This window comes from Gymnoscopelus braueri (genome assembly GCF_963280865.1).
Source record: "Gymnoscopelus braueri genome assembly, chromosome: 7".
Lineage (NCBI taxonomy): Eukaryota > Metazoa > Chordata > Actinopteri > Myctophiformes > Myctophidae > Gymnoscopelus > Gymnoscopelus braueri.
Window position 1 is genome coordinate 17,478,871 of NC_137608.1, and position 20,981 is coordinate 17,499,851.

At 41.3% G+C, this 20,981-nt stretch overlaps 1 protein-coding gene across 1 annotated transcript; it reads right to left on the reverse strand.

Moving 5' to 3' along the window:
• Nucleotides 1-222: 222 nt before the first annotated feature.
• On the reverse strand, nt 223-11,982 carry LOC308088635 (ectonucleoside triphosphate diphosphohydrolase 2-like). The gene is made up of 9 exons (XM_080433175.1): nt 11,738-11,982; nt 6,851-6,968; nt 6,150-6,300; nt 5,324-5,483; nt 4,664-4,891; nt 3,002-3,274; nt 2,260-2,379; nt 979-1,113; nt 223-894 (listed from the first exon to the last, which is right to left on the reverse strand). Exons 1-9 carry the CDS (start codon nt 11,969-11,971, stop codon nt 685-687), a joined length of 1,629 nt encoding a protein of 542 aa, XP_080289301.1. The 5' UTR covers nt 11,972-11,982; the 3' UTR covers nt 223-684.
• Nucleotides 11,983-20,981: the final 8,999 nt, after the last annotated feature.

Here is a 20,981-nt window from a genome sequence, read left to right on the forward strand (position 1 = left end):
AATTATAATGTTCATATGCATTTTTGTCATCAGCATTGATCTGTGTGTTATATCTGTGAACACAATAACAGGTTTGAATGTGACAGATTTATGCATTCCAATAACGGGTGATTTAAGGAAAGGCAAAATAGAGTAGGCCTATGTCTCTGTACACCATTATTTACTGTGACCACAGCCGTTACATAAGGACACAAGAGGTCAAATTAAAAGAAGTGGTTTCACATTTTTATTCCTTTATTTTTCTGCATCCATTTTTGTTTTGCCATGGTATTGTTTGACAGACTTGTGGGTCGTCATATAATAATATGGTAATCCAGCAGTAATCACAGAAATTGCCGTCTCCACGTAGAAAGTGAATATGTTGTAAATATATATCTAAATAAGTGCATGTGTTAGCTAAGCTAACATTGCTTAAGTAAACTCACACGAAAACTTGCACAAAAACGAATTTCACCCACTTTTTTACTTCTGTAAACGTGAGCCTGGGTTTCCGAGGCTAGTAAACGTGTGACTTCTGTAAAAATGTGACAATAAAGCTGATTCTGACAAAAGCAGATGCATGTACACAAACAAATACAAAGGAAAGTTTGTTTGTTTTTTGAATGAAGGAATGAATGAAAGTCTATTACAGAATAGTGCAATAATCAAAAAGTAACACGGGACAAAGATATTTGCCAAATTGCCTCAGATAATGTCTCCATTGCCCTTTTTCTTTTGACAGGTGATCACTAGGAGGTAACACAAGACTGCGAGGAGGAGGAGGGTGAAGATGAAGATGATGCTGGCCCAGGGTCCTGGAGGTAGAGCCTTCATCAGTCCAATACTCTCTCCTGGCAGCAGGCTGCTTAGGGTAAGCATGTATCCCAGTGCCCACCCGATAGAGGTGTCTCCAGCCTGCACAAAACAGTATTACAGTCATTTGTATCACTGTTCTATTGTCTAAAATGTACCCTAAAATAAAAGAACACGACCACTCACCTTTTTCTGAAAAGAGACCTGATTGAAGGATAGCTCATCAAAGCCGTATCCACGCACCATGAGGACCTGCATGAACACTGAGGTAGCACAGTAATCCTTCAAGCGCGTTCCCTGCTCTGGTGCTTTTGCGTGCATCTGTGTGGATAGACAAGAGTTAAGATTTAACATGACACATCCACCAGGCTCGTGCACACATCGAACCAACTAGTGCCCAAGTAAATAAGTAAGCCTTGCTGAGCCATGAGGCCCATAGGGCAGGAGCCTATCTCCTGTTTCTGTAGCTTGAGGCAGCATGATGTACAAGTACACCCCCTGGACATGACGCTAGTATGTCGCAGGGACTTACCCCAAATTCAACCCTTGATGCTGTGTGCTAAGCAGGGAGGAATTGTTTTAGTCTTTGGTATGACCCAGTCAGGGATCGAACCTCCCAACCACAAGGACTCTGAGCTGGTGCCCAAGAACCAGTGCCCAAGCAACTGCCCAATTGCTTTCATAGGAGAAAGTGCCCATTGAATGCCTAAATAATTTCTCTCATTTATATCTCTCTTGCCAAATAGAATGGATCATTTTGTTTCCCCCTCCTGTTTAGTCTGGTTTTAGCAAGAAACAAGGGAAGTGGTGTGCCCAACTCAAAAGTCTTCAGAGTATGATGGGTGCCAAACTATAAGTATTATAATACCAAACTAATTTGTCAGCACTCTCACAATAATATGTATATAACACCCTTACTAACTCACAGCAGTGGAAAGAAACAGGCCTTACTCTGAGACATAAGGTGGGTGTGAAGTCCAGTTTAGGCTAGCACGTCTATCATGCATGTCACGCCCAAAAGTGTGAACTTTCTAGGTTCTAGGCTGATAGGCTTCTTCAATCTGAAGATATGTATTAAAATCAGGAAAATGTGGGCAGATATACATTAGTGATACTAACACTACTGTCATACCGAGTCCACTCGTTTACCTCACACTGTTTACATACATTGAAGAGTAAATAATAATTCTTTAATACTTGTATATTAGATGAATGTTCCAATAACACTCTGAACTAATCCACTGGGTCTAGTAGAGATGTGTGATATAGGCCAGGGCACTGGTTCTCAATCTTGGCCAGGCCAGGGGTCCTTGAGGGCATTCCAGGAGGTCCCCAGCTAAACTATGGTTAGTGTAGATTGGGGTTCCAAAGATCAATATCATATCAAATGGTGGTGCGTGGCCTAATGCATATCAAACTTGACGTCCTTGAAATGAAAGAAGATTTGGAACCTCTGCTATAGGGTACCTCAGAGAAGCTCATGGTGCAGACAGAACGCGTTGCTTGCTCCATAAGTGAGGGGGATGTTACAGTGATGCCTGTTGTCCGCTGAAGAAAGGAGTGTGCGTAGAAGAAGGCAGAGAATGCCTGTGGACAGTAAACGGACATAGTGAGTGATCAGCCAAACCCATGTCTTGGGTTCAGTAACCATGAGGATTAGATGGTCATCAGACCTAGAGAACAAGAGCAATTCAAACAGCCTTGAAACCAGTGATTGATAACCCGTAGCGAAGCTAAATCCAAGATGAGATCTCCACCATATGCATTTTGTCATTCATCTCGATTATCACTCCTGAGAAATAAAGATCACAAAAGTGAACAATACTCCAGGATTTAACCAACGGGTAAAACAGCAGCAGTCAAAGTGAGTCAATACATATACTTTCTGACAGACAAGCAATTATGTACACAGCATAATAATAAAAGCCAATAGAGAGAAAAAATAGTGTACCTCAAAATTTTCATCAAAATTTAAATAAATTGTCAAAACTGAAAGTTATGTAATTTTTACTTAATTTTACAGGACATTCAACATAGAGGGAGCAGAGTGCACGAATGCCCTTTTAATTCATCCTAAACCAAGCTAAATAAGTGAGGTAAAATGAACTTTGGTGAATCAAACTGCACACAAAATAAGACTTACATTAAAAAATAAACATGCCCATTTAGTCAAAAAAGCCACTAAAAGATCGTAACGAGGAGTCCTCACCATGAAGCTTCCTGTCACATTGGGTTGGAAGACTCCGTCGAAGGAACACTTGGAGTAAGAGCAAGCGTCGAAGTTGAAGATCTGCGACATATTGCCCAGGCAGTGCTCATAGTGTCCAGTGCCCTGCACTGTCATTGTCACCTGCGGGTCAAAGGGCGTGGGCCTGTACTTTGTAGTACATGGGGAGTCGAACACCTCTTTCCCAAAGTTGACGGAGACATTGAAATTAGCTGGATAGCAGGGGTTGGACAGCATGGGGCCTGGCCCTTGAGTCTGAGGACAAAATGTCAAGAAAATTATGATCGTGATGAGGAGCCATTCAAATATTCTCTATGAAGCATGTTTGCAATGCACCAGTGGCCAGTGCAATGCAAGTTTGAATCGGTCTCGAAAAAGCTACATGTAACACCAAAGTTCATAAAATCATCCAGATAAATGAACATATGTTTCAACATATATGCTTCAATCCAACTGAACTAGCGCAGTACCCATTGTCAGCAGGCGCTATTATGTAATATGACCTCAGTACAGGCAATGACCCACATTCGCGGGCGACGCCCATAATTCGTGTGTATTTGCTTTGACTTTGCATGTGATCGTGACAGAATGCCCGTTCTGGAGCCAAATGTGAAGTTTATACACAGTGAGCTTGTAGATCTGCTATTTTTGGCAAATGTTCCCCCTTAACCCATTAAAACCGGGGAAGCAAGCATCTGTGTTATTTTAGATTTTAGCTATATATGTTGTGGGAGAAATGATTGCAAAGCAGAAGGCCCTCAACACCCCAGATTCAATACAAAAAGTCTTAAGGTTCATGGCTCAATAATGTCATGAAAGTGAGGAAATAGCCAGCACCCAATGAATGTGTTGACAACCTGTTTGGTCTGAACGCGTCCGTTGTTTCTGTCAGTGAGAGGTAAAGGACATTCATTGTGTGCTGGCTATTTCCTCACTGTCAAGCTATATACTATACCAACAAGTTATTCAGGAAACTCTTAGGATTTAGAACAGTGATAGCAGATAGCAGATCAAAAATAGCAGTGATCAAAAATAGCAGATATACAAGCTCACAGCGCATCGCTTTGTGCCGTGCTGCGAGCTTGTAGATCTGCTATTTTAGAAGAAAAAAAACAGTCCCTGAGCCAGGGACTGGGGGTCCCTGGCTCAAAACATTTTCAGATGGGAGGGGGTCTGCGGCCAAATACATAATCATTTTGGGGGTCCTGTTTTTTTGGCCTTTTCTGCCTTTAATGATAGATACAGTAGAGTAGACTGACAGGAAATGGGGAGTGAGAGATGGGGAGTGACACGCAGCAATGGTTGTCAGGATCGGGATTCGAACCCGCGACACGCTGTCAGGCTTAGCACCCTAGGTGCCCGGACTGCTACGCCAGCAGTCCGGGCCCAAGTTACGCAATTGTAACTTAATTTTACAGGACATTCAACATAGAGGGAGCAGAGTACATGAATGCCCTTTTAATTCATCATAAACCAAGCTAAATGAATGAGGTGAATCAAACTGCACACAAAATAACTTGCATTAAAAAATAAACATGCCTATTTAGTCAAAATATCCACTTAAAGATTGTCTTAATGGGTGGATGCTTGGGTTCAAGTGGATAATATCCCTGTGTATCAGTCAGTAGGTTCAGGGAAATGTACCTTGATTAAATGAGCCATCAGTCTCCGAAGGACCTGGTCTCGGCCATAGCACAGGAAACTGTGAGTGTATAGGCGATGGTTCCGCCCATAAAGCCTCAGCTCCATCACATTGTTCTTCTCTTCAACCTCTGCCGCGGTCTCAAAGGTGATCTGAGTGGAGGCGCCGCCAAAATCTAGTGCTCCAACCGTATCTCTGCCGGGGCTCAGCCAGCGGCCAACAAAGCCATACTGTATAGTGTCAAGAGAAAAGAACTATCATGACCTATATCTAGATATATACACATATCTAGATCAGCAGTTCCCAACCTTTTCTGGATCGGGGGCCGGGGCCCACTTGAATATCTCAAAAGCAATTAATATTATTAATCAATCAATTGTGTTCCGGCTTGAATCAATAGAACCAAACATAGTATACTTTACGCTCCTATTTATCGGTATTAACAATGAAAACATATTTAAAAGAAAGAAATACCATGACATGTTTTGTTTGATCTTAGTGTTTTTCCAATTATTTGGGGGCCCACTTACAATATCCTCACGGCCCACCAGTGGGCCACATGGTTGGGAATCGCTGATCTATGTAACTTAAGTGTTGTAAAACTTCAGTTTGGGGATTTGAATATGTTAATATATATGATATATAAGACAGTAAAAGCCCACCTTGACAAAGTTTTCCAGCAGGTAGTTGACTGTAACCCAGCCATAAGCCCCCTCCTCTTGACCACTCAGGATGTTTGCCCCTCGGAATTTGAAAGGATAAGAGTGCAGTTTGCCTCTCACTTCCTCCAGTATCTTCTGTGATTCTGTGGGATTGGTTATGCTATAACCAGATGATAGTGACAGTATAACCCACCGACAACAACGTCAATCTCAAGACAATGTTGTGAAGTAACTAAGTATATTCACTCAAGTACAGTTCTTCAGTACAATTTCAATGCACTTTTACTTTACTTGTGTATTTCCGTTTCTTGATACTTCACTTCTACTCCACTACACCTCAAATATTGTACTTTTTTCCCCTCAACTACAATTAATTGAAAACTTTAGTTATAGCTACTTTGCAAACTTATAGTATCATTAAGCAAATTATTAATCAAAAATCTTCTAAATCTTTCAAAAATAGCCGATCTACAAGCTCGCAACGCGTTGCGATGCATTGTGAGCCTGTAGATCGGCTATTTTTGGTAATTAATGATCAAAAATTATGGTCCGATTACATGAAATATACCATTCTGAAATGGGCATTCTGCATAATGAGTACTTTTACTTTTGCTACTTTAAGTATATTCTGCTGCTAATACTTTTGTACTTTGACTCATAAGAAGGTATATACACTGTGGTATTGGTACTTTTACTTGAGTCCAAAATCGGAGTACTTCTTCCACCACTGATTCAAGGCATGTGCAGTATAACTGAAGAAAAACAGTCCCAGGATAACTTAATGTCTGTGTTTTGAACATTAACATATAGGACCCTTTCCGCTCACTTCAACAGTCTCATGCCAGCGGTGGCTCCCAGATAGACAGGGGTTAAGTGGTGTCTAGATCGTGGGATATCCTTCATTGCTTGTTCAAGACAGAGCTCAAGACTGCGGGCTGCGCCTCCACGGTTGCCTGCATAGCTTGATATCCCTCCACCTTGACAGAGAGAAAGAGAGAGAAAGAGAGAGAGAGAGAGAGAGAGAGAGAGAGAGAGAGAGAGAGAGAGAGAGAGAGAGAGAGAGAGAGAGAGAGAGAGAGAGAGAGAAAGTAGTTACGCTTAACAAGCCCCTGACCTGACCTTCCCCAAAAACACTTCCTTTTCTGATTTGATGAGTGGCACACAGAAACATGTCAACTGTTATGTGTTTCTATGGAAACGGAGTCAAACTAAAGCTAAAGTAAGTGATAAGAGGAACAGTTGAGTGGGGCACTCAAAGGTTAGGCACCATATGGTGAGGAAATGGACCATATGCCCTGGAACAGAAAATTGCACAAGACATAACGCTGGCATGTTGCTAAAACAGTCTTAACTTAATCATTACAGGAACGAATGACTAGACTAGGAAATTACAATGCTATGGTACAAGGGAGAAAAGAGGAAAGCATCAGTGACTTTCATGTTTCCCAATCAGAACTGTTTCTGTCATACTCCATTTCATATTCTGTGTTCTATAAGATCTGTATGTTTACATCACATTTTACTCACCTTTAACGTGGCACTCGCTGTGCTCGGTAACGATGCCAGTGCCATTCTGCTTGTCAGCCGGCCATTTATAGACATACATTGCTGTGTGGGATGAGCCTGCATCCAAGACGAGTCCATACTGAAACAGGGAGAGTCATTTAAATATCATGTTAATAATAATAATAATAATAATAATAATGATGATAATAATAATAATTATAATAATAATAATAATAATAATAACTTTTTGGGGGCCTTCAAGAGACCCAAGGACACTTTACATCAACAAATAAGCATACTAGCTGCCAAAAGCCTGTGTGAACAAGTGTTTCTTCAGTGCAGACTTAAAAGAGTCCAGTGTTGGCGCCTGGCGAATCTCCATGGAGAGAGAGTTCCAGAGGGTAGGGGGCGGGGCTGCCACACTGAGGCTCTATCCCCAAAGGTTCGCCTATTGGTACGAGGGACGGAGACGAGACCCAAGTCAGAAGACCGCAGGTTCCGCAATGGGTTATGTTCATCTTCTAGGATATCCGATATGTACCATGGGGCTAGTGTTATTCAACTGGCGGCCAGGGGAGCTTTCTTGTGGCCCCTGGGACACCTTCCATATTCCAATGTAAAAATAAATGTAAAGATTTACCAAAACATGTTAATGGCTAATTAAGCATTTAACCGATACGAATAAAATGCAGGCTACTATTTAGAATGGAGTAATGTCTGTGACTCACTGAGCGTCCCAGATTAACACCCACCATTACTGCATTTGCAGTCAAGACACCGCTACAAGAACCCAAATGTGTGTAAATGTAATCTTTGCTGAGTAAATTATGGAGACATGGAAAAATGCTATATAGTACACATAGTAGTACATCGTTTGTAATCGTGTGATATATTTGATGGAAAGCTAAAAATATTGATTCATCATAATTCTATTGCAAAACACGGTATCATCCTGCGAAGAGACAGTGTCGGAGAGAGTGCCGTCAGAGCCGTCCTGACTTTATTTCCATTGTATTTCCATTAAGTACGTTGATTCGTTGATATGTGAAAGAAATTAACAAATGGACACCCTGTTACTCAAATAAAATCTGAATATAATAGTAAGACTCTCATCACCATATTGGATTACCGTATCCAGACTGTTCATATTCACGCAAATACAACTGGCACTCTCATCAAGAAAACTTGCCTGCTGGCCATTGTTGTCTGCTATAGGACACAACAATGGATATACTGTATGTCCATTATGGCGTACTATACATTTTGATATTTGATAGGATAATTGTGTGACAGCCCTTATAGTAACCTGGTAAACCTTCCCAGTCGCGGAATTCAATCTGCAGAATGAAAATGAAATTGAATTCCGTGACCGTGAGGGTTTACCAGGCTATGCTTATAGTGCACATGCTTCGATTTTCAATTTGAGAAAACAGGAAGTAGGTATTCCAGTGTGTGTTCTGTGCATGGATCCCAGGCAATGAAGCGTCTCTGTGAGAAGAGTAATGGAGACAGGCAGGCAGAGCAGACACTGTGAAAGTGTTTCCATTTTCACATTGGCTGATAAGGGCACAAGCTTTTAGGATGTGTTTCATGAACCATTAGTTGAGAGAGATGAAAAATTATAATTATTTCTTTGGTGTGATGGAGAAACTCCACTCAAAACTAAATTATGGATACAGATGGAGAATTCTGTCTTTGATGTATTTCTCAGAAATAGCTACAAATGGATGGCATGAGGTGGACAAACCGCACTCAATACACATGTGTTGTGCTCTCTTATGTTGTGCAGCTGAAAATGTACAGTATAGCGATGAATCTTTTGTCAAGCTACCCAGATACAGGGTGAAAAGAAAAATAGCTACTTGAACAACTTGAAAGCTACGTCATTCTAAAAGTAGTGAATCTAGCCACAAGCTACTTGGAAATGTAAACTAGACGGTAAACGGTTAACCATGAAAATTGTTTTCATTTTTGTTGTCACAGTCTTGTGGCCCCCTGACATCCAAGTCCTGTTACAATCATGGCCTCCTGCCTAAACTAGTCGAATACCCCTGGGAGGGCACGGAGAGCTTTGTAGGTGATGCCGAACTTAACCGAAGGCAGGGTAGGTGTTCAAGAGTACTGCCAAGGCTTGGTACGAGTGAGAACCCTCATGGCAGCTGAGTTCTGCTGCACAAGGCTGATGTTAAGTGCATCATGAGTTAAGGCAAAGATAGAATAAGCATGAGGATTCTCAGAGAGAATCAGTTTAGATTGTTTCAAACAGATCCACAAACTAATTTATTCCTCTGGCTTTTAACTGCCTTAATATTTTCTTATTGACAATTTGACCATGTGATTAGATAGCCTACAGGTCAATATGGCCCTGACTCCCTGCACCAATGTCAACACAACTCCATGTACAAATAATAGGGGTTATGACAGTTATTCGAACTAATTGATTTCTCAATTATAAAATAAATATCAATACAACGATTTTAATAAAAATAAACAATTGTGGGTGAATAAATAGAATTATTTTGTGTATTAAAATGTTTTAACTAGGGAAAATAGCAGGTCTACAAGCTCACGACACATTGTTCTACGATCTACAAGCAACACATTGTGAGCTTGTAGATCTGCAATTTTCGCTATTTCCGTGTGACACAGTTGTGCGGCAAAGTATAAAATAGATCTTGACTTGAGTGGTTAATCACACAGATCGATTTAGTCGATTATTAGAAAAAAAATCATTTGTTATTTTTTACGTTGATTCGTTGATATGTAAAAAAAAATCATAAAAGAACGTGCTTCTTGATTATTTGATTAATCGAAAACGTTTTTGACAGAATAATCGGTAAGAAAATAATCAATAGTTGCAGCACTAACAAATAATGTAGAAAAGCGCTATATAATTCTGAGGTATTATTATTAATATTGCCAGGATGTGGGCATATGCATTTGTTGTGAAGGGAATGCTTTTCATTTTAAAAACTATGAAAGCTATCTTTATTAAATGCTACAAACCAGAAATTGGCAGTCAGACAAAGGTTTTACATTATTCATTTCATTGCTTTCTGTGCTGTTATTGACTTATTCATCTTTTCTTCTTCTTTTGAAGTATACAGTTTGACAAAGTAGCTTGACAATGACTTGACAATGAATTTCAGTGATGGCCCAACATGGTCCATTGTGGAATAACCTCTATTCATAGATCCATTGAAAATTATTTCAAAGTGCAGTTCACAAAAGAGGAACCCTTGATTGAAGTTAACACAAGACACTATAGGCTACTACTGAACACATGGCACACATGCATGCTTGCATCTCTCATTGTTTGGCCCTCATTTTCTTTCTGTCTTTCTCTATTCTGTCTCCATCTTCTGCGCTGAATTTCCTTTTGGCTTCTGTAGTTTGTTTAAAGTCAATGCAAAGTCAATGCAAAGTGTAAAGCACACCAAAGCACAGAACTGCCGGAGGGTGGGGTGAGGGATGCTAGGGTTTTTAATACCCCCAATACCCACTGTTTGTCAAATAATTTCTGAGAAGGGAGCCCACAGCACCTGGGAATTACAGAACACCTTTAAAATGCACACCAGTGTGTGTGTGTGTGTGTGTGTGTGTGTGTGTGTGTGTGTGTGTGTGTGTGTGTGTGTGTGTGTGTGTGTGTGTGTGTGTGTGTGTGTGTGTGTGTGTGTGTGTGTGTGTGTTTGTGTGTGTGTGTGTGTGTGTGTGTGTGTGTGTGTGTGTGTGTGTGTGTGTGCGTGCGTGCGTGCTGCGTGCGTGCGTGCGTGTTAATTGGTTGTATCTGGTTGACAATGAATGAGTGGGTTGTGAATGAGATGCAGTGTTGTCCAGCACACTTCAAAAGGATGGATAGAATGCTGGTACTAACCACACGACAGTGGTTTGCTCTCTTCTGGCCACCCAGTTTCAGTACAAATGACAAAGTATCCCACTTTACCACCAAAAGTTCTTAGAACTTAGATATCCATAGTGCATGTCATTAATGAGTCTAGTTAAATTTTATGATAGGCCTATATTGCAGATTTTACCTGTACTATTATAAAACATTTGAGAAATGGTATTAAGTAATGTAAAGTATACATGATGTGAACATGCACGGTACATCATTATCAGACTTAATTTTATCCTTCAACTTCTTGTTTATGCCCCCAAATGACTGGATACGGTTTTGTAGCAATTTGTAGCAATTGTAGAAATATTAGACCTTAATTGTCGAATGTTTAAGCATGTTCTAATCATGTATACTTTACTTTACTCAAGTAAGTAAGTACTCAAATATTCATTTTTCTTTTTACATTTTGGGGAAAATGTGCCAATTTTACATCGAGGTGCCCAGATATCCCTAGTGTCCGCCCAACTATCCTCCTGTTAATACCTATCAATGTAGCCTCCAAGTTCTACACAAATGGCATATTTTCCATAATAACTTATGGAAAATAACCTACAGTACCGGTAGGCTGGCTACATGAACCTGAAATAATATATTGTTTGAGTAGTTGTGGCTGTGGAGTCAAGTGGTCAACTGATGGTGTGACTGTAGCCTAATGATTGACCACCTGTTAAACACGCATTATCACTCAGAGATATTCTCGTGAACAGCGGATATAAACAAACACTTGCCGGTTACAGCATCATTTCCGGTGTTAAAGCGTTCTTTGATCGGGCAAAGGTCAGTGAAGCAGCAGGTGCTCCGCTCCCTGTCTGTCTGACCAACAAACACCTGCGACCTGCGGCGCGCCAGCAACTCATATATATTATTCGCTCCAGACCAGACCGCCACCAAAACGACTCATTAATGTTAACACGCGACGACATGCGCCACAGTCTCATGTAAGACCGCAGCATCGCAGACTAATTACCGCTGTTTCAAATAGCAGGTAAGGATTATTAGTTTTTTTTTACCATGTTTTCAGGAGGCTCCTTTATCTCTTCAGTAGAAAGAACGACCAGCAGTATGCCCACTATTCCCAGGAGCAGCAACACAGCAGGAGGCACCAGGTGACAGGACTGGATGGTCATGTTGCTGCTGATCTGTAAGCTCTGCACACTGACACAGAGAGCTGATCTGTAAGCTCTGCTGCACAGAGAGCTGTCTGCCTCTGGCGTGTCTCTTTGCTGCCTGGTGCCAGCAAGCATAAGAGCGTGCACACTGCACAGCTATCAAAGGCGTGTGTGTGTGTGTGTGTGTGTGTGTGTGTGTGTGTGTGTGTGTGTGTGTGTGTGTGTGTGTGTGTGTGTGTGTGTGAGTGTGTGTGTGTGTGTGGGTGTGGGTGTGCGCAGATGTGGGTTTGGTCATGGCTTTTGTCCTATCATGACAGGATTAGGCTTCTTTTTCCAAGTGCATGGGTGAGATTAGTCTGAACTTAACTTATCTATTAAATAAAAGGCTGTTTACCAATAGGAGATGATGGCACATAGACATTATTTAGTGAAATTGTGAATTGTGAAGAGTAGGCTATAATACAGCAGTTGAACAGATCCATTGTAGGAGTAGTAGGCTATAGTAGGCCTAGTAGGCTATATAAGCCTACTCCTACTACTACTCCTATGGATCTGTTCAACAAGAATGTGTTGATCTGTTTCTTGGAATTAATGGGTTTCTCATTTCTTATCTTACTGTTGTGAAACAGTAAGATAAGTAAGATATGTTACTGTTGTGAAATGATGCACATTGGAAATCCAAGAGCATTATGCACAAGTTATGCTCATTGCTCACACAGAAAATAGCAGATCTTCAAGCTTGTGAGTGTAGATCAGCTATTTTCACCTTGTGAGTCGTGACACGTTTGACATAGCATAAACCAAGCGTAACCACTTAAGTTAAACCTTATTTGGTTGACTGACCGGAGTCCCTCAGGGCTCTATGCTAGTGTATTTTCTGTTTTCTGTTATTGTGGGGAAAGCTTTCATTGAAAATAGCAGATCAACAAGCTTACAACGCAGTGTGTTGTAAGCTTGTCGATCTGCTATTTTCTGCAAAAGCCCCACAATAAGGATGCTAGTTGGTAATCCACTGTAATCGGTTGTTTTGCCAGACTGAGCATGTTTTGAACCAGTAATACACCTTACATTTACATATAGGAGCTGCCCGTGCCCGGTCATGACTTGCTCAGGGCAGCTCCTCCATTGCAGCTGTCAAAGAGGCAGCACAATTCTCATTCACTTTCATTCTTGTCATTTCTAACTTAAGCCATAAGCCTCTGTCTGCTTAGCAGCCCCAGTAGTTCTCAAACTTTTTCGTGCCAAGGACCCCCAAATTGATATATATATTTGGCCACGGACGCCCATCTGAAAAGGTTTTGTGCCAGGGACCCCTAGAGGAGAAGATTTAAGATTTTTCTTAATTTAAAAAATAGCAGATGTACAAGCTACAGGATATACCATTACATAATAGCTATGAAATAACAATGTGCGGTGCATATGGGTGCATCATCTGTTCATAAACTTGGCTGCCTGTGGAAGGAATCAGTTTCTGAGACGGATGGTTATTACATCCAGTATTATTACTTATTTATTATTGTTTTTATTATTATTATATTATTATTATTATTATTATTATTATTATTATTATTATTATTATTATTATTATTATTATTATTATTATTATTATATCGTATTGTATTAGTTAGCACAGCCTCTGTGGAACATGTTCCACCAACATTTTGCTGCCTCTTCCTGTATGAGCGACAAATAAATCCATATTGATTGTTGAGGGTGTGCGATTTGATGCTCCGGTAACATTTTGATGGAAGGAGGGAGAATAGCACATTATGTGGTGTCCTCCTTAATGATGATTTGGACTTTCCTTTTGCAGTGAGTGGTGTAAATGTTATGAAGTTGTGGTAATTATTTGCCAATTAGTTTTGCTGCTGTCTTCACAGGCCTTTGTAGCAGTCTGCAGTCTTGAGCAATCAGGTTGCCAAACCACACCCTGATACAGCCTGTCAGAACACACTATCAAAAGTTCATAGGACATAATACAGCAGTGGTTCTCAATATTTCTTAATTTCAAGGACCCCCAGTTTGGTGTGCATTAGGGCCACACAGATCCCCATAACTCTGAGAGTACAAATGGTTTCAAATGGACCCGGTCCATTTGGGCTGTTATTATAGCCCGTTATAGTTCTTCCTTGGTCTAGAATGCATGTGCAAAGTTTCACAACAGATGCTGCGTTTATGATTTGTAGCATTTCTTTTTGCATACAAGGTGATGTACTTATTATTATGGTTGGCTTTGGAGAGGACAGTTGAGGACAAGAGGAGATCAAATTATACCAACTAAACTAAGTCCATTAAGGTAAACACTAAACAGATATATATTGATATAGTCTTGGAACATTACTGTGCTTCCATAGGTGTATTTTTAAAGTTTGCCAGTTGTGGCAAAAGAAACTGGAAAGTCCAAACAGATTAAAGATGATTGCTTTGACATTGAAGGGCATTGTGGGATTTAAAGGAATAGGCCTACAGCTTAAAGGAATCATGTTACAGATTCTGAATGCTTTTGCATGCTCCTAACATGTTTGTTAGATGTTGATAACTCAGGAGTAAACACCTTCCAAACTATTCTCTTCTCTTGTTGTTGTGCATGTACGTTGTACTTATTGTTATATGTTGATACACATTTATATACAGTCCAAAGGCGTGGCCGAGACTATGTTTTCGCCCCTGTCCGTCCGTCCTTGTGTGTGTCCGTCCATCTGTGAGCAGCTAATCTCCGGCACCGCTGGACCGAGCAGGGTGAAACTGTGCACAAACACTGGTGGCCAGAGCAGAACCTCTGCCCCAAATCTTTCCCATTGGCCTGTTATAGCACCACCAGGAGGCCGAATTTTGCAAAACAGTTTTTTAAATGACTCCTACAGATTTTGTCCAAACATCACGCCAATCGGTACACATTATCTTTAGAGTCATGTGATCAAGACGGATCTGTCCGATTTTTTTTATTCCATCCTGATTGGCTAAGATTGGCTTCGAAAGTTTGCAGGAGTGGCCTAGCCCCATTTAGAACCTCTCCCTCCGCTATGTAGCTCCGAGATGAGGTCCTATATTTCCCGGTGCCGTTTGAGCAGGACATTGTCGCACATTTTTCACTTTACATGTTTCTTACCCCTTTCTGCACATCGTATCCAAAAAGTAAAGGTTTTCTGAAACGCTCGCAGATGTTTTAAGTTCTAGCTGGCAATCAAATCTATCCAACGAGTTGAAAAAAGTATTTAATTCGCCTCAGCCGATTCCATAATATTTTGCATTAGAAGATGCAATTCAACATTTGACCAGTAGGGGAATCAGTAATGTTATCTCTACGGGCGCAACTCTTCCGCAATGTCTTAAAAACATGTAACTGACTGAGGACAGGAGCGAGTTAAATACTTTTTTCAACAATGTCCTGCTCAAACGGCACCGGGAAACGAGGAACCTCATCTCGGAGCTATACAGCGGAGGGAGAGGTTCCGTCGGCGCTAGGAGTGGCCCAACTGTGTCAGTCCTGAGGTGCAGCCACCATGACACGAGGAAGCTGCGGGGTTAAATATAGTTTGTACATCAGACGGTACAACTTGGCCTGTTATAGCGCCACCATGAGGCCGATTAGAAAATATTGGGGTAGAGTTTTTTCCTTTGCTTACAGGTGCTGGCAAAGTTTCACGCACATCGGTCCAGCGGTGGCCGAGATTAGCTGCTCACAGACGGACGGACGGAGCAACGGAGCAAAAACATAATCCCTGCCCTCAAGCCTTTATTAGTGTGGTTGCCCGAATGGGCAACCAGACTATAGTACTCTACCGACTTTATTATTCCACTAGATAAACTTTTTTCTTGCGCGCTATTTCTCTCACAGTTTATTTTTCCCAATTTCGTGCCATATGTCAAATTGACCGGCTTCACCGGGACCAGACTGCTTGTACTTTGCTAAGAGATTGGTTACATAGTTTAATTGATATTGATTTATTAGTGCATTAAATTTCCCCATTCACTTTAATGGGAAAATAAAAAAAACTCAAATTCAAGTATTTTTTTCTCGGAAACCGTAAGTGCTGATTGATTGATTGATTGATTGATGTACTTTATTTCTAGAGTTAAAAGACTTTGAGGGGAGGTTCATAGTTTATTGCCAAATTATTAATAAAAGAATTACACCAGTTGGCAACATGGTGGTGCTATAACAGCCCACTTTACCTTTTGGCCTATAACTTTTGAACCGTAGGTCGTAGAATGAAAAAATCTTTACCCCTGGATTCCTTGGGTCATGAAGCAACTCCCTATATAGGTGTGTGTGTATATTATACATCATATGACTTTTATAGAGATTGCTGGCTTTTCAAAGGACAGTGTTACTTGAGGAAAGAAGGAGATCAAATCAAGTTCTACCAGCAAAACGGTTGGTTTGGTTTGGCAAGGTACAGTAGCTAGTTGTGGTTTCCATTAAGGTGATCAGGTATTCTAAATGACACACACTACAAACATTTGATCTGATTTATTAGACGTAATAATTACATGTTAAATGCTTCTCACGGAAACGTCAAGGATAAAATGCCAATGGAACACTGACAAAAAAGATATGTAGACCTACATGATGAGTGATTTATGAAGGGCATGCCAGGACTTTAATTGAATGCAGTGTCACAATAGTTTTTATGCGAAGGCACCTAACTTTGATCATAGGTGAGCTAACTTTTAGGTTGGAGAAGGAACCAGTCTGATTTAGTGTTATTAGTGTGGTTGCCCGAATGGGCAACCAGACTATAGTACTCTACCGACTTTATTAGTGTGGTTGCCCGAATGGGCAACCAGACTATAGTACTCTACCGACTTTATTATTCCACTAGATAAACTTTAAATAATAAGCGCTATTTCTCCCACAGTTTATTTTTCCCAATTTCGTGCCATATGTCAAATTGACCGGCTTCACCGGGACCAGACTGCTTGTACTTTGCTAAGAGATTGGTTACATAGTTTAATTGATATTGATTTATTAGTGCATTAAATTTCCCCATCCACTTTAATGGGAAAATAAAAAAACTCAAATTCAAGTATTTTTTTCTCTGAAAGTGCTAGGGGAGGTTCATAGTTTATTGCCAAATTATTAATAAAATAATTACACCAGTTGGCCACATGGTGGTGCTATAACAGCCCACTTTACCTTTTGGCCTATAACTTTTGAACCGCATATAGGCCACGCCCATTTGCGTCTGGATAGATTTTCCGCTAAATCGAGCCGAATATTCTTCAAAACACACTTTTAGCTCCTTTTCCCACATATTTTATCCAAATTTCACAAAAATCTCTGGACCCTAGCGATAAACATATCCAAACGGCATTTTGATAGTCCTTACCGTTCGTCCGTAATTGGCTTCCAAAGTTAGTGGGAGGGGCCTATTTCCTCAAATCAAAACGGCACGTGTCACGAACGCGGAATCCGATCGGCACCGAATTCGAATCGCACGTCGCGCGGCCTCCGACGGTAATCCTCCCGGCGTATTCCTCACATCCCGGCGGCCGCCTGCGACCGGCGTCGGCGCAACCACACTTTGCAATTTCCCAGAATTGCGACGCGTCTAGTTGCTGTTGTTGCAGTGGACAAACCAACATGAACCTGACAGTCAATGGCAATTTGCCCCAAATACATCAACACAGAGACAAGAGTGTGACTACGTCGGGATCCACAGGCCCAAAAGCTCAAGAAAATGGGTTGAACCTGACATTCTTTCTTTCTTTTTCCTTTATTTATTCAGGGAAGCCCATTGAGAGCAAGCTCTTTTTTTCAAGGACGCCCTGATAGTGGCCCAACTGTGTCAGTCCTGAGGTGCAGCCACCATGACACGAGGAAGCTGCGGGGTTAAATATAGTTTGTACATCAGACGGTACAACTTGGCCTGTTATAGCGCCACCATGAGGCCGATTAGAAAATATTGGGGTAGAGTTTTTTCCTTTGCTTACAGGTGCTGGCAAAGTTTCACGCACATCGGTCCAGCGGTGGCCGAGATTAGCTGCTCACAGACGGACGGACGGAGCAACCAGACTATAGTACTCTACCGACTTTATTAGTGTGGTTGCCCGAATGGGCAACCAGACTATAGTACTCTACCGACTTTATTATTCCACTAGATAAACTTTAAATAATAAGCGCTATTTCTCCCACAGTTTATTTTTCCCAATTTCGTGCCATATGTCAAATTGACCGGCTTCACCGGGACCAGACTGCTTGTACTTTGCTAAGAGATTGGTTACATAGTTTAATTGATATTGATTTATTAGTGCATTAAATGTCCCCATCCACTTTAATGGGAAAATAAAAAAACTCAAATTCAAGTATTTTTTTCTCGGAAACCGTAAGTGCTAGGGGAGGTTCATAGTTTATTGCCAAAGTATTAATAAAATAATTACACCAGTTGGCCACATGGTGGTGCTATAACAGCCCACTTTACCTTTTGGCCTATAACTTTTGAACCGTATATAGGCCACGCCCATTTGCGTCTGGATAGATTTTCCGCCAAATCGAGCCGAATTTTCTTCAAAACACACTTTTAGCTCCTTTTCCCACATATTTTATCCAAATTTCACAAAAATCTCTGGACCCTAGCGATAAACATATCCAAACGGCATTTTGATAGTCCTTACCGTTCGTCCGTAATTGGCTTCCAAAGTTAGTGGGAGGGGCCTATTTCCTCAAATCAAAACGGCACGTGTCACGAACGCGTAATCCGATCAGCACCGAATTCGAATCGCATCCCGGCGGCCGCCTGCGACCGGCGTCGGCGCAACCACACTTTGCAATTTCCCAGAATTGCGACGCGTCTAGTTGCTGTTGTTGCAGTGGACAAACCAACATGAACCTGACAGTCAATGGCAATTTGCCCCAAATACATCAACACAGAGACAAGAGTGTGACTAAGTCGGGATCCACAGGCCCAAAAGCTCAAGAAAATGGGTTGAACCTGACATTCTTTCTTTCTTTTTCCTTTATTTATTCAGGGAAGCCCATTGAGAGCAAGCTCTTTTTTTCAAGGACGCCCTGATAACAACATACAAAATACAGAAACAATAACAAACATTTGACATGCTATCCTTTTTATTTGTGTTTTTTCTATTAATTCAGTCATTAAGGCCCACTGAATGAAAAATTATGGCCATTTTTGTTTAATGAAGCCTTTATTTTTTGACTGTGTGATGTGAACTAGGTTTTTTTTCTTAGAGTCCTCAGTGAGTTATGTAGGGCCAGGCTGTCAATAAATGCATCCCAGATACACAGAACATGTGTGTGTGAAGTTAAGAAATACACCTTTCCAAATTATTTATAGTTATTCTTTGTACCATAAACTCTATTATTATTTTAATCTTTACTTCAATAGTTAGATTATCTTTGCCATGGGTTATGACATCAGCCAATGTGTCATCCTTTTCAGCAAACGCAATGCTGTGTGACTACATGATGATACATTCAGCCATGTTTGCCCTACACTTGGAATCATTTGCCAGATGGTTGATCACTGAAGAGAAGGACCTGGAGTGCATATCTGTGCTTACCATTAATGTCCAGCAACTAGATGCTCTGTCAGAAAAGCATATTTTGCATGTGCTGATGCAACTGACCAACTGAAAGAGCCATTATGTTTAATGGCTAAGTTTGATGAAGTATGTACTTCATTTACCACAACATTTTGGCTAATGTACATAGTGATTAATTCTGAAGCAGTTAATCCACGCTGGGCGTGCAGGCCTGTTCAGGCCTGTGCGAGGAACACAGCTGAAGTAGAAAAGATGTTACCATAACAAGGTAGAAGCCTACAGTGGCTACCAACATCCATAGAGAGGGTGGAGGTCTTCAGTCATGAGTGGACAAGTTACCCAGCCTCTCTCTCTTTGAGCCAGATCCATCCCTTGACCAAGGCTATGGCATGCATGCGTAGGGGAATAAGGGATGAAGGCTGACTACAGTATTTGGCTCAAGACGTCCCAGCTCATGGAAGGAATTGGACAGACTGCCACCATTCGGCATGCCTGTCATGTGGATTGTACTCCATCTCGCTGCTACTTACTACGAAGGAGCTGCTTCAGGTACTTTACTTGCAGTTCATGGAAGGTGCTGCTACCAAGATATTGGTGATGCTGGATGAATGCCATGGCATCTATTACCATTGCAGCAGGCTTGTCGAGTGGTGGCATTCCACACATCCCTCGATGCAGCTGTTAAGGGATGTTTTGATTGCAGCCGAATAGTCAGCCTTCTTCTTTTATTCCCTTACGCATGGCATAACAGTGGTCAAGGGTCAGGGATGGATCTGGCTCAAACAGGGAGGCTGCATGGGAAGTGACTTTTTTTGGCTTTGCTGCAAATGTGGCAGTTTTATTGGGGCTATTTTCTCACTCATTTTCTTGCTGCTGTCAGAACTGGAAGAGCTCGCAAGTATTTCTCCATGGCCGCTGGCTGCTGACCAGAGCAGGGAGGCCATGAAGGCCATAGCCGCTGTTGCCCCACAGTTTGGCCCTCTGCCCCACAGTTTGGCCTTCTGCCCTTCAAAACATTATGTGCCCTGAGGCCACAGTGGCCTTGATGTCCCATCCACTGCCCCCCAGCTGTTTTCTCCTCTGTCTCTTTCCTGTAGTCTGCACAGACATGAACAGTTCAGGACATGAACCATTTGTGGTCAGAGAAGGACATAAACAACTGAACTAGGCCCTTGCAAGAGCGTAGATTGACAATAAGGGTAGTTACATCAAGGTCCTCTGCCAGGTGCAAAGACAACTTAGACAGTCTTCTGAGACACAGAGTACGTGACAAACAGAACATAAACTCACATGCACTAATCATACACACGCTGTTTGGGCCAACAGTTACTGGACAACACAGTCTAACTGCCTAGAAGTCACTTCTAGGCACGAACTTCTGAACTCCTTTTCAGGAGTTTATACAAAAATGTATTTATTTGGCTGATAGTTATACTTTATATTTAATACAAATTATTTTTTAACCCTTAAATTGAATGTATTATTTCAGTGGACTTAATATCAGTGTTTTATTTGATGATGTTCTTGCATTTGGCCTTTGTGCCCTTAAAACATTTACAAGGGCAAAGGCCAAGTGGCCTTGCCCCTAAAAAGAAAAGCTGCTGACTGATGCCAGTGAAGAGTTTTGTCTTGGCATCAG